Raw genomic sequence first — 15,291 nt, forward strand, 5'->3', positions numbered from 1 at the left:
GTTTCACGCACCCCAACAACCTGTCATTCTGGGTTACCCATGGCTAAGAAGACATAATCCACACATAGACTGGGTTTCGGGAAACATACTTCAATGGTCACTGTCATGCTGTGTGTTTGAGATCTGCGGTCCCACCTGCTCCTGGTCTGCCTGTTATCACTGAGTCTCCAGATCTTTCCGGAGTTCCTAAGGAGTATTTGGAACTGAAGGAGGTTTGTAATAAGACCAGAGCCACCTCTTTGCCACCCCATCACCCATACGACTGTGCAATCGGTCTTCTGCCAGGTGCTTCTCCTCCTAGAGGCCAACTTTTCTCTCTATCTGCTCCAGAGACCAAGGCTATGGAGAAATACATCAATGACTCCTTGGCTGCCAGAATCATTCGGCCGTCATCTTCTCCTGCGGGAGCAGGGTTCTTCTTTGTGAGTAAGGACAAAACTCTGCGACCTTGTATCGACTACAGGGGACTTAACAATGTCACTGTGAAAAACAGGCACTCTCTCCCCTTAATCTCTTCGGCTTTTGAACTGCTGCAAGGTGCCTTTTTTTTTTTTCTTCCCAAATTTGACTTCCACAATGGTTACCATTTGGTGAGAATAAGAGAAGGGACTGAGTGGAAGACGGCATTCAATACTCCTCGTGGACACCATGAGTATTTAGCCATGCCATCTCCTGAAGTCTTCCAGGCATTGGTCAATGATGTTCTCCGGGACCTGCTCAATGTTGAAATGTGAATTTCATGTCTCAGAGGTTTCCATTCTGGGTTTTTATCATCAACACTGGTAAGACCCAAATGGATCCAGACAAGACCAAGGCAGTTGCTGGCCCACTCCTTCTACACGTAAGGAACTTCAATGCCTTCTGGGTTTTGCAAACTTCTACAGAAGGGTCATTAGAAACTACAGTTCAGTGGCAGCCCACCTCACCACTCTCACCTCCCTGAAAGTGCCCTTCCTCTGGTCCTCCACAGCTGAAGAGGCCTTTGGTGAGTTGAAGTCACGTTTCATCTCTGCTCCCATTCTCATATTCCCTGATCCTGCTCGCCAGAGGTGGCTGTGTCAGACACTGGTGTTGGGGCGGTCCGCTAAAGATCAGAAGGTTCACCCATGTGCCTTTTTCTCCTGGAAGCTGTCCCCAGCAGAGAAGAATTATGACATTGGGAACCGGGAGCTGTTGGCTGTGAAGTTTGCTGTAAAAGAATGGAGACACTGATTGGAGGGGGCAGAGCAGCTGTTTGTGGTTTGGACAGATCACAAGAATCTGGAATACATTTGCTCAGCCAAGCGGCTGTATTTTCGTCAAGCTAGGTGGGCCCTCTTTAACATTTTGATTTCTCCCCCTCATACAGACCAGGCTCTGAAAACCCCAAGCCCAACGCTCTGTCTAGGAAATATCAGCCAGAGGATGCTCCATCTGACTCTGAAGGTATCCTCCCATCTACATGTCATTGGGGCAGTAACCTGGGAGGTGGAAGAAAAGGTAAAATGCTTCCATGCTGAACCCCCTGCTCCCAGTGCTTGTCCAGATAATCGATTATTTGTCCCTGCCAGTTTCTGTTCTCCAGGGGCCACTCTTCTCGGCTGGCCTGTCACCCTGGGGTTAGGCGCACCCTGGCACTTCTCCGACAGTGATTCTGGTGGCCATCGATGGATAAGGATGCCAAGGAATTTGTTGCTGCTTGCCAGGTCTGCTCCTAGAATAAAAACACTCACCAAGCCCCCTCAGGCCTTCTTCATCCTCTGCCAGTTCCTCATCGCCCCTGGTCTCACATATCACTAGACTTTGTCACAGGCCTTGATGGTAATACAGTCATACTCACTGTCATTGATCGCTTTTCCAAGACAGTTCGACTCATTTGATTGCCCAAACTACCCACAGCCAAAGAGACTGCTGAAGTTTTGTTGCATCATGTGTTTTGATTGCATGCACTCCCCAGTGATGTGATTTCTGACCGGGGGCCACAATTTACTTCCCTCTTTTGGTTGGAGTTTTGCAGGCTGCTGGGAGCCACAGTCACTCTGTCATCTGGCTTCCACCCCAATCCAATTGCCAGGCTGAGCGCATGAATCAGGAGACGGCCCTGCACTGCCTCTCTCCCTGTAACCCCTCCTCCTGGTCCAAGCAGCTCCTATGGGTGGAATATGATCACAACACCCTACAACACGAAGCCAGCGTTCCCTCAGTTCAGGCATTTGTCCAGCGCTGTCACCGCACTTGGGACCTGGCCCGCTCCAACCTCCTCCGCTCCTCTGACCGTTATCAGCAGTCTGCCAACAGGCATCGCAGTCCTGCACCCCATTTCACCCCAGGGCAACGTGTCTGGTTATCCACAAGGGACCTTCCTCTTAGAGTGGAATCCAGGAAGTTGGCTCCCCGCTTTGTAGGCCCATTTTCCATCTCCAAGGTCATCAATCCTGCCACCGTCCATCTTCGACTGCCCCCCTCCATGAGGATTCATCCCACCTTTCATGTCTGGAAGATCAAACCTGTCAATGAGAGCCTGCTTTTTTTTTTTTTTTTTTTTCCCTCCTTCTTCTCCTCTCCCCCTCCTCCTGTTGTGCTTGACTACCTGATTCTTGATCTTGGACTCCAGAGTCCCTGCCTCCTCCTTTTTTTTTTTTTTTTTTTTTTTTTTCCTTCCCCCCCACAACTGGTTATTCTCATATTTTGTGCCACATTTATGGCATGAACTCAGACAGGTATTATTTATGACTTAAACTGTTTTTGTTTTTTTTTGTTTTTTTTCACAAACTCTTCACATCATATTTCTAGCCAGCACCAAGGCTTAAAAAAAAATAAAAAAAAAGTATGCCAAATCTAATGAACTAAGCAATACTACAGTACCACCCAAGATGGACAAACCTTATTCATATAAAGTGCATTTTGTGCATATTATGTTTCATGATCTCTAATCTGTTTTCTTGCTTTTTACTTCATTTTGTCTTATTTCTGTAAAAAATGTTAAATGACTCTGATAATGCATTGAAGAAATAGTTTGGAATTGTTTTTCCCAAACAAGGTTCCTGAAACTGGGGTGTAGCATTTTCCTGTTCTCATTATTGCCATAAAGTGTGAAATGACTTTGATAAAAAAGTCAAGCTTGCCAATATTTTGATCAGGTAATTTGCAAACTATAATCAGGTCCAATAGCAGCTCATTCCTTTTTGATGATATTCTAATTTGTTGACATGCACCTGTAATTGGGGGGGGGGTGTACTTAATGCTGTTGAATATTTTCTCTTGCAAACGTCTTTCAGTCTCTCTCATCTGCATAAAGTTCATTAACCAGCTAAGAGGCTGTGTGAATGGATAATGTCTCAGCCAGCTGTGTCATCATGCACTATTTATTCTGAGTCAGTGGAGAGGCAACCAATGGTAGCATCACTGAAAAACTGTGTTAAACTTTATTTAGACTAGCTTGACACAAGGCTGAATGTTTTTATTCAATGCTCTCCTGCCATTGGAGACCTTACTCTGTTAAAGTCTCATTGATCTAATTCATCTTTTATAAACTAATATAGTCTGCTACCATTGAGTTTTAATGTTTTGTTTGCAGTTAACACAGAGAAAAGCTCAGAGCAGCTTTTAACATTGGCCTGATTGCTTTTTACCTCAGAGCTTCCACACGGCAGAAAACCAGAAGATACACAAAAAAAAAGTATTTATTAATATTAATAGTATTATTTATGGGTGAAAGTTGCTAGATTGTCTGCTCTCTGAACATCCTCTATGCTGTTCTATAGAAAATATGGCACTACAGCTAACATGGTTGTAAGATCTCAAGCTATAATTCTGAAGTGGGACAATGATTAATGTTTCTGCATGAACACATTTATTTATTGTCTTCCTCCAGCCAAGCTGGAAAGTGCCTTTTTGTTGGGTTTTCTGAGTAGACTGGTGCAAACAATTTGTTTGTACTTGCACAGAACAAAGTCTGAAGGACACATGATGTAATGTGTTCCCCCCGACGCCGTGCTTGCGTTTACGGAGACATCCAAATTAATTTACTGAAAACTCCTCGATTTGAGGTGGAGGGGAACGACTCCTGTTCTCCTCTTACATGATTTATTCCTGTTGTCCCCTTTCCGTTCTGACACTGTGCAGACACGTCTGTGTTTCCTCAAACGTTTGCTGGATGAAGGGAAGCCATTAAACATGTCTGTTCACAAACACCACTGTTGTCAGGATCCAGGGTGTTGCTGAAACTGAAGGACTTTTATCTGCATAACTCAATATTGTTTTTCCAAGGCCAACTTATGTATTGTGTTACAGTGTAATCAGAGTTTTTTCCGTTTGGCTAAAACTTGAATCCAAGAATTCCAAGAAAGATGTCTGGATTTTATTTATTTATTTAGCTTTTGATTTCATTAGCAACCATTATCAACATTAGTATAAATATTTTTTTTAGAGATTCCTTTGGCAGTGCACTGAGTCATGTTCGAGTACGGCAGATGTCCTGGTCAGGTTTTTACTTCCTTCCTGTTTGACTTGTTTACTGAGCGGCACCAGACAGAAAGGCCTCAAGGCGAAGTTCACTGACACAGTAAAGACCAAAAAGATGAATCCTGACCTCCCATTTCTACCTGCTATGTGTATGCGTACTTCAGAGAAAGAGAGAGCGCGCAAGTGTGTGCTCTGATTCATGTGTGTGTGCACGCCTGTTTGTGTGGAGGCAGTACCCTTGACTCATTATTGTTTCACTTTATGCACAAACGTGCACAATACATGTGTATATGCATTTGATTTGCAGTATCTTGTGGTTTGAATGACATGCACACATGACACCTACTATAATGGATGTGTGAATGTTTGTGTTCTACACTGTTCAGTCCAAAATCTAAGACAAACATTTGTCCATTCAAGTAATGGGAAAGTGATTTATTGGATGTAAATCATGTTTGTACCTACAAATGAAAAAAAGGAGGGTAAAACCTAAAAAATTAGTGGAGAGCCGGATTGCAATATTATCCATGAGAACTAAGGGGTCACAAGAGTGTTAAAATGCTTTGACTCATATGCTGTGGCCTTTACAGGCATGTGTTTAAACCCTAAGAGAGAGTTTTGAGCAATGTGCTTCACAGGCTTCTCCTCCAGCATCAGCAAAACAAAAAGATCCAGGAATATGTTGTTGAAGAATGGTCTAGTGCATGTATTTAAAGGTGATAGGATTTGAGGTGCTCCTGAAAAGGATGCTCTGGTAGAATTCAGGAGCTTGTTCTGCCGTCAGTGAACCCCACAATAGAACAACCTGAACTGGATTCCATACAGGTTGGCCGAGAGGGATCAAAAGGCTGCAAGATTACATTCAGGGGGTAGATGGTACAGACCCAGAAGTCACTCTAAAGTGTGTTAATGGCTTAAATTTGATTTGGATGGCAATGGGTAGATAGTGTAGCTTAATGAGAAGCAGAATGACATGTGCCCTTTTGGGCTGATAGAAGCCAGGCAGATTATTGCGCTGACATGGACTAACCAGAAGACAGGACTTAATTCTGAGCCTGTTTAAAACTCCCCTTCCTATATCACGGCTAATGAGGCCTTTTCGAGCAGAGCAGTGCTCAGTGCGCTGAGCTCTCAGGGCCACTGTACCAGACTGAAAATGGCTGCTGGCTAACAAGTCAGAGACAGGAATAGTTCAACTACATCAGGGACATCCCAGCAGATGAGGCAATCCTAGCTGACAGTAACACTGGAAAGATGGAGCATAGGATGTACCAGGGGATTAAAGTGAAGCTGGAACAGATGTGGAAGGTAAAAGTCCAAGTGGTCCATGTGGTAATAGGAGCGTTACAGGCTGTGACCCCCAAACTGGGAGAGACACATCTTGAAGATTCAAGAGTCAATATCTGAAGTCTCAGTCCAGGATAAAACACAGAATATTCAAACTTCCAAGCCTTTGTTAGAGGACATGAGTTTGTGTGTGTAGTAATTGTTTGTTTGACTATATGCGTTTCAGTATATTGTGTTGACTGGTTGTGGTATTTGAGTGCTGTCTGATTGTCTGATTGTCTCTTCAGACTGGTTTATGGCAGGGACCTTGATGCTTTTGTCATCCACGCAAAGACACACAAGTGTTGTGTGATGAAGAAGTGACAGACACAGTCTGGCTACAATGGTTTTATCAGCATTTACTTTTTTGTGATACAGTCTCATGCAGCTAAGTGTTGGTCAGGGAAAGGAGATCATGTATCCACAGCAATCTGGGCAATAAATGCTTTTTACACTTCTAACAAATGACCCAACCAAGGATCCACCTGACACACAAAACCATGAGGCTCTGTTAAAACACTGTAAATACACTAGGTATTTTCAAGAGTCTATAAACGTCATGCAGAATGTAGGAACTATGCACTGCATTGTTGTTTTCAGGACATAGCCTCAGCTGAGCTTTCTGGTCCGTGTGAAACAGGACACAGCTGTGGCTCAGGAGGTAAAGCAGGTTATACACTTGTGTGCATGTGTGTTAGAGAAATGCTATGTATAGCTCAAACTGTATAAATGTGTGTGAGAATGGGTGAATGTGAACTGCAGCGTAAAGCTCTCAGTTGTGTTTGTATTAAACTATATAAGAGCAGCCCATTTCTTAAGCTTGCAGATACAGTATCTATTGATAGTTGTGGCATGTTTTATTTGTGGTGGAATAGAAATTGAAAAAGGAAGCCATAAATTGCATTTCTACTCCTTTAATTCCCCTTAAAATTGAGTCTGTCCTCCAAAACAGCAAATTTCCACAAAAACAACCTTGTGGCGACAGAAAATATGATCCTGCTTAATCAAAAGCAATAGTTATTCCCCATTTCCACCCAAGTTAGCAACTCTTTTAAAAATGTTTTACTGTATAATGTTGCCTCTTTGCGCTGACCTGCTCTGCTCTCTACCTCTAACCTGATTGTCAAACAGTATTTTTGGCAGTCTGTCAATCACACAGTAGCACCGCCTTCATTCTGCTCTCTGCTTTGTCTATTGTCTAATCTGTTACTTTGTCGATGCTGGTCTATTTTCCTCTAAATTGGAACATCATTTAAAAAATGAACATCATGTGGTATTGAAGTCGGCTTGAAACGAGAGACTGAGACCAAAACCTCATTGTTTACTGAGCTAGCTAATCAAATGATAAGTATGATCAATTTCACATAGACTAAAATATAAACTGACTTCTTTTTACAAACAGTGGAGTTGCCCCCTGATGGCCATTAGATAGAATACAAGTCTAAGGTTCTGCAACACTGGCTTAACCTTTCAACCTTTCAGAGTCCAAGTCAATTTTTAAATAGTCTGTGTAGTGACTGATGTTTCTGTAATGTCAACCAGCTAAACAAACAACCTGGTCTTTGTGCTGAAAGGTGTAAAACCAGGAAAAGTGGCAAAATTCTGTTCACACAGGTTTTGTGTCTTTGTCAATGTCAGTCAGAGCTATTGGATATGCTTCTCTATACTTAACTTGACCCAGGCCAGTAGCCAAATGTATCTTTTATATTTTTCAAAGCTGGATGTTAGCCAGTTTTGCTGGGTTTTTGAGCAGAGGAAAATGACTTTATTTCCTGTGTCAAATCAGAAAACACATTAGCACAATATTTTACTGTGGTGGGAGGCTGTCTGGACTTAATGGTCAAAGTTCACCAAAGTTGAACTTTATGAGAGTGTATCACGCAGATGTCCTGCGTCATATCATGCATGATTTAATCAGTCATACTGCTTCCATTAAAATGAAAATGAAATTGTCGTAAATTCTGGTAAGACTGAGGCCAGAATGTGTAATGATTTTTATGTCTTCCATATAGTTGTAAAGGCCAGGATTTTGATTTTAAATATGGAACAGTGGCACAAGTACTCAAGTTTTAATCATTGTAGGTTTTCATGAACCCTTAAACAATATAACATTTGAATTCCAGAACATAAATTTGTATCTAAATGCTGTGTCTTTCCACTCAAAAACATACACACGCCATGGAAATACTGTCATCAGTCAGTCTGTCAGAAAAAGCCTTTCAATTACGTCAGCTCTGATTGACCACAGTGATGAGCAGATAAGAGCAGACAATAGTGTCTGCTGGAATTCAACCTCAGTAGCACTTTTATAGATCTACTGTGCTGTAGATTAGTGCTGTTCTCTTTGTTTAGATAGATGTGAAGGGATAAAGTTAGCAATTCAGACAAGTTGTGACCAGCATGGCACTGAAATAGATCAAAAAGAGCTTTAGGTGTCAAATATCCTAAGGAACTTCATTTGGACTGTGCATGTTACCAGAGTGTAATGAGGAAACACCTGAGTGGCCCCGACTGGACTCTTTTTTAATGGAAGTATCTATCTCATATCAGAGATAATCTCCTTGCACACCAACACCTGAAAACACAAACCACCTGACCATTCACATTATATTAGGCATGCACGTGCCAGAGTGCACAACAAGCAAATTATCTACTCTGCAATTGTGCAGTTACAGAGAATATACAATGGATGAGGAACAGCAAAGGCATAACTGAACTGAGCAAACAGCTGCTTGCAAAAGCAACAAGGTCAGTAATGCTCATAATTCTTCATCAATTCGCCAACACTACAATGAGACCCTTGACTTTCCAAAAGTCTCTTTACTGTGGCTACCCAGTATAAGCATAACAAAACATTGTCGTGTGGATAAAGGTTTTAGGCCTTTCCACTGGCCTAAAACCTGCTAACATCCAGCCCAGACCCAGGACACGGGACCTGCAGTAGGCACAGATATTTGTCAGCCCCCACTCCAACTGGAACTGATGTAAATGAAACACCTCTGATTTTCACTTAATGTAACTATAATTTAAAAGACACAGTCATTGATCAAGGTGTCTAACATGGAGTCTCTACCAACTTTGAGCAACTGTGAGCAAAGGGCTAGCAGTTTACCTTGCTGTGTACTCTCTCTGTGGCCTCTGCAGATACCTCTCCTGCGGGTTGTGTGCATTAGTCTGAACAGAAATTGAAGATAAATTCATCCAGCAGCAGTGAAATCGCGGTTTTTATTGTAAAACAGAGAGAGAGAGAGAGAGAAAAAAAAAAGACAAACTCTTTTTCGTAGAGAATGGGATTAAGTCATCATTATGTCTGGGTTTTGTTGTCTCAGCAGGTACAGGTGGCTGTATGGCAATAGTATTTAAGTTTTTGCAGTTTTCTCCAAAATTGCTTGGGCTGCCAAATTATTTCATAATTTTGGTTGTTGGATTTTTGTGACTCTTTGCTCTGATGAACTTTTGCACAAAAAATGTCTAATTTACCCGCCTTTTCTTCAAATCCAACATAAACAAAAAACAAAACAAAACAAAACAACTCAACTCTGTTATCATATTGTTTTGTATCATTTTTAAAGGTTGTTATTTTGTTGTGCACCTCTTTTTGTGCATTTTAATATGATAATATTAAGGTGAGGGGTGGAAGTAGCATTCATTTGGGAAAAGTATAGCAGAATGAACGGAGTAAGTAGCAAGGAAATGTATACCATGAAGAGACAATGGTGACAGACCATAAGAAGAGCAAAAAATGCATGTTTTCATGTCCCCCTCCTTCTCAGTCCTACTGTGAGACTGACTGGATTAGCTCTTGTTTCTGATTGGCTATCTGTGCCATGGGAGGGACTGAAGCTCTAGAGGGGGTTGGGATGCTGCCAGTGGGTTACCCCTGGGATGAAAAGCCACCATCTGCTGGTAAGGTAACACCACTGGTCGGGCTACGTGTCCAGATGGGAGGACACTGGAGACCAGCAGAGCAAGTGCAGACACAGAGGCTGGAAGCCATTAGACCTCATCAATATTGGTCTCTCAGCTATGTGATTCACAGGTTCATTGTGAATTGTAGCATTTGGCTCGAGCAGCTTAATTACAGTAAACGGGCTGAGGTCAATAGGATGAATAAATGTATGCTTTGGGTTGAGTTGTGAAAAATTTGCCTTGACATTGGAATTCTTTGAATTTTGTCATTTAATTTCATTGCAAGATGCCAATCATAATTTGTACTTTTGAATGAATTGAATTAAATCTATATGTTGGATGTCTACAACATATTCAGGGTCTTTGATGCAAGATTCTGACCCATTTCTCACAGGCTGCCTTGTCATCTGGACATTTCTGTTGAAGTCATTACTGCAGCTACAACAAATCAACATTGTAAAAACTAAATATCTAAAAGGAAATGTGCAAAAAAAATGTTATTGTTTAATCCCCGGAGACTATAATGTAGAAGCCAAGAAAAAGGAGTCTATCAGTCTGCCTCTGTCCTGTCCATGTGGTAATCTGACGGTGGGAAGGCAGGAAGAGTGAGGCCACTTTAGGCCATAAACTCTAAATGCCCTTACCATGAACTCTTTAATAGTGTGAGACTGATACCAGGCCAGGGATGTTCACTACATTGCTACATATGTTGTTTGCATTACATTCTTGAATATTTATATTGAGACTTTGGTGTAACTTGGATATGACTATAATTTTCTGTAACACAAAATGGATAGTGTCAGTACCTGTTTGGTCCAGGTTGTGGTCATTTTTATTTGAATTCTATAGCCTATGGCAACTTTCTCATGAACTCCCACAGATCATTATTTCAAGTTCATACTAATGTTTGAAGAATTTTCTGTATATATTTGATCAAAACTAATCTATCGTTAAATAAATGTTGCTTTTTAAGCAGCATCCTCCTCATCTTCCCAACAACTGGGAGACTCAGCATGGTTATTTTACTTATATAATATCTTGCATTTTTTCAATTCAATGGAATGCATTTTTATATCTTTCATCTCTATACAACAGTGATGAACTCTATCTTAAAGATCCAAATCAGTATCAGTACTGATACATTAGATTTAGTTGTTGTCAAAAGGGCCACTTACACCAACTAAGGTGATGTTGCTTGAGGACTCAAAGCTACAATCAAATGCTGACTCTGATGGTGAAAACTTACTACTCATAAATAAACAAACAAACAAACAAATAAATAAATAAATCTTAAATGAAACAAACACATGGGAACACATTTATCTGTCATGTTAGTCTCTCCGTTTTGGGGACTGGAATAGATTCACGACACTTAATTTCTTCCACATGATTTTTCTTTGTAAACGTTGGCAACACAAAACTATTCAACACATTTCATGCAAAAATTAACACAATCTAGTCCGAACCTTGCTCAGCCACACTGAGAATCATTATCAGCATTTATTTCCTCATCTCATCAGTGGGTTGATTTCATTTTACATGAGTCTAAGGAGTCTAAAATGTATTTAAGACTTACTTAATTATAAGTATACACTCAATATATTTGTGGCGTCTTTCATCGTAGGCCTATGAGAGAGCGGGTACTCTCTCTCTCTCTCTCTCTCTCTCTCTCTCTCTCTCTCTCTCTGCCATTAGTCGCTTCACCAAGTAGGAAGAGCACAGTCGGCGCTTAAGGTCCGCGCGCAACGTCCGGGTCCGCGAGCGTATCTCTTTCTCTCTCTCCACGTTACTCGGTACCGGACTGTCCTCGTGCAGGCTCCATGTAGACGGTGGTTGAGCGCGTCGTCTTCTTTCTCATCCCCCCTTCCTCACCATGGAGGACCGCTGCTCCCCGGAAAGCGAGAGGATGGAAGCGTGGCTGGACGACCACCTAGAGTTCACCCACTCCTACTTTATCAGGAAGGCGTCAAGGTAAAGACAGAAAGGAGGAGGAGGGGGGCATTGAGGGACTGTTTATGTGTTGCCTGCTGCTGGAAGTGACTGTAGTTTCCAGGGAGATCCTCAGCAAATCAGCCCCCAGCCAAACCCGGAGCTTAGCCTCTGTGAGCTCGGACACTTCCTTTTTTTCCCCTGCACCTATCACTTCATCTCTCCATTAAACCCGGGAAGTCCACAGAACCTTGCACTGATCCCATCCTGTCTGACAACAAACATCCCCTGCAACCCAGGGGATTGTGGGTAAGGGTTAGGGGTCAGGTATAAGGTCCAGGCTCAGGTGGACAATCTGTGTTCATTCGTGGCGCTCTCACTTACCCCAACAGACCAGATCCGTTTTATTCAATTGACAATCAGTAACAGCTCTGAGAGTCACAGAGGGCCCCTTCAAACATTAACTTTTACTGCTGTTTAATTCTCAGCGTTCTGTTGAAAAGGTCCCTGGTGATAATTATACAAGCCTCTGTTATATGTGCCAGTGCCATAAATGAGACTACTCTGTCTTCTGCAGCTCCCCTCACTTTAGCGCTCTGAGAGCATTTCTAGTCAAATTAGCCATTTCATTTGTTAAGCAAACACTAATTGTAAGTCAGTTTATCTCGACCACCAGCAGCAGCAGCCGCAGAGGAATTTTTTCCCCTTCTTCTTCTTGCAGCGGGCATATCTGGGCATTTCATCAGCCTGGTGGCACTTCATCAGGACACTCAAGGTCTGTTTGTTTTAGTGACAAACCACCCATTTAACCACTTAACCACTTAGCAACTTCACTTTGTGATGTTTTTTCAGGCTGTGACAAAACAAACAAAAATGTACATCTTGGAATATTTTCCTTAAAAGCTATATAAAAAGTGATGTGCTTTTTTCCACTCCTGCTGTTTTTGACCTTACTGCCAAAGCCAAAAAAAAAAAAAATGGATACATTATGGTCAGCTCTGAAGGGAGGCAGCCCCCTCGATGGGAGCTGGAGTGAAGGAAGCTTTTGCCTGACTGGCTCCGATGCTGTCAGATAACAGCCCGTTCTCTGTGGCTCAGATAGTTTTATTTGCCTGGCTCCTGGCCTAAGTTACCACCATTAATTTCATGGCCTGTAGCCTTCAACCATGTTCTTCAGGTTTGTGCCCTCCTCTCAGGTGAACAGAGCCTTTGACTGGCGTGAAAACACCATGAGTCACATGACTGGAGCCAGAGCAATAAGGACTAGGCTTGAAATGGTGCATGTGTGTGTGACTAGGAGGTAGGGGTTAATTAGACAATGTGTTGGCTGATTAGAGACCCACTCTGTAATCTCCAATTTAGAAGATGATGTATGTATGCATGGTTCACATGTCTGACACACACACACAAACAAACATTAGATTTGCTCTAGCGTGAAAGGACTATAGCAAGGACTATACCTTTCCTTTTAATCATCTCCAGTGCAAATATGTAGCAAATATGTTCTGTAGGAGGTCTGTAGGGCAAGTGGGGGAAAAGAAATTAAGGGATTTTTTTTTTAGAGCCCTGAGAAGCATGAAGACATCAGGGGCCTGAGGCATAAAACACAGAATAGATTTTTGAGGGAGACTTTGCGAATGCCCAAAATTTGAAATATGCAGACATTCTTTTTATCAGCTATAAAAGCTGCAAAGGATTGACCCTGTTTGATAAATCTCACACACTGAGCCTCTTTTCCATTCCTATAATGATCCATAAATGGATAAAGACACTCAGTTTAACCAACATTTTGCTGACAAAATCACTGCTTGTGCCGCCATTCAAGAGGCACGGCTGGAAAAGGAATGACAAAAGTGAAACGTAACTTCACAGAGAGTTGGAGGGACTACAGACTTAGGTCATTGGCAGACATTAGTACAATGAATCCAAACGTGACCTTCAATTTTGACCTTCAATTGTTAAGAAAAGAGATGTTTGAATTGGGCTACACAGTGACCAAAAACTATGAAAACAAATATTTTGAATTGGATCTGAGTGTGTCACATACAGTACTAACTATGCTAAACAAAACACTGAACACACAAACACAATTATTTTGTCTGGGCATTGTCATGCAGTTTCTGCTATGTATACAGCAAAGTTTGTAATGATAATGGTTGTAACCTATAATGATAATGAATTCAACCTATGTGAAGTTGTGTTTTGTGTTCCATAAATCCACCGTATCCTCTTTGTTTAGTAATTTCACTTCACTGCATCTAACATGACTCGCTCTAAAAAACTTGTACTGTACACATGGTCAAAAGGATGTGTGAAGTGATCAGTCTCACACATTGATTGATGTACAAGAGGTAGTGTACAAGGAATTTTAGCATGTATGTATTATTTATTAATGTATGCAGTGCTGAAGAGCACTAAATCTGTATTTTGTCCATCAGGAACCAACTCCATTGATTGTAAAAAGGAGATTGTATTGAAGCCTTTTGGAAAATGTCTTTACTTCTCACTTGATTTATAAGATGAGTAAATGTTTTCCTAGTGAGTTTATGTTATGTTTAAACGATGGTCCCATTTAAAGGAAAATACCCCATAAAGCAGGGTGTGCCCTTTCTAACTTGTGTTCTCAGTTAGGTAATTGTGTGCGATATAGTTAACATTTATTAGCTGTGTCTATATCAGTAATTCTTTTGGAACACTACTGTGATATTAACCATCGTGACTGAGAAGTATCCAATGTTTTAAAGTATTTACTATTTGTTCTTGTGGTGTCTTAAAGCTGTCAGACTTTATGTCCATCATTGAGGCTGAGTACAAGGTGGTAAATGAATTAACACACAGCAAATAGGTGAGGGTGCAGGAGTAGGGAGCCAGGAAGGACAGAGGTGATACGAATAATTAACGTTATAGCCACAAAATGCTGTAATAACAAAGACTCCAGGGGCAATGTGTCAGGCTAACACAATCCATGAAAATTTCCCAATGAGCTTCAACAGTGAATTAACTGTCACATGAACATTTCACTGTTGCTGAATTTTGACATTAATGGACTCAGAAACAGAAACTCTCATGCTAGTGAAATGAACTGGCATCATAGAATGAACTGAAAAAGACACAACACTGATTAGATGTTCACATGCGAAAACACTGTTTTCCACACTGCTTTGTAATATATAGAAATCATAAAGCGTAAAGTGGTTTTGTTTATGTGTACATGTCCGCTGTCAACAATGAAATTAATTCGACCTGTAAACATAAATGATCATGCAGGACTTGCATACCTTTCCTATATTAACTTGGTTGCTTAATTACGTTATAGTTAGTCAAGCGACATTGACTGTTGTTGCTGTTAAAGCTCATTTGGTTGTCACATAGCCTTAAATCTGCAGAATTACAGAACGTCGCCCCCCTCGGTCAATTATTTAAAGACACGTTGCTACACAACACAATTAGCTCATAGCCCAGGAGCATCACCTTTTCTAATGTTGTTAAGGTTACAAAAAAACACTATGGAATTAACGACTGCAATATATTTAACACCTGGGTATAAACTTCATCTCAAAATATGGAGGCTAACAATGTCTGCAGCAACTGTGCCCAGTACGTCCAGGATTCCTGTGCAGTTAGCCAGCTCAAGTCAGATCCAACCCTCGTGCCTCTTCAAGTCCACCTCCTTCTCCAAATCTT

General features: G+C 41.4%; 1 protein-coding gene across 7 annotated transcripts in view; it reads left to right on the plus strand.

Annotated features, from left to right (window-relative positions):
• pde5ab (phosphodiesterase 5A, cGMP-specific, b) overlaps positions 1-15,291 on the plus strand; it is a 75,861-nt gene that overhangs the window by 15,071 nt on the left and 45,499 nt on the right. For 6 of the 7 annotated variants that reach the window (XM_029526136.1, XM_029526137.1, XM_029526138.1 and 3 more), the window contains exon 1: positions 11,416-11,649. The exons of the other annotated variant lie outside the window; for it this stretch is intronic. In XM_029526136.1, coding sequence (XP_029381996.1) covers positions 11,552-11,649 — 98 coding nt within the window. In that variant the 5' untranslated portion in view covers positions 11,416-11,551. Of the gene's footprint in view, positions 1-11,415; positions 11,650-15,291 lie in introns of those variants that run through there. 7 annotated transcript variants of the gene reach the window in all.

This window comes from Echeneis naucrates, chromosome 18, assembly GCF_900963305.1.
Source record: "Echeneis naucrates chromosome 18, fEcheNa1.1, whole genome shotgun sequence".
Lineage (NCBI taxonomy): Eukaryota > Metazoa > Chordata > Actinopteri > Carangiformes > Echeneidae > Echeneis > Echeneis naucrates.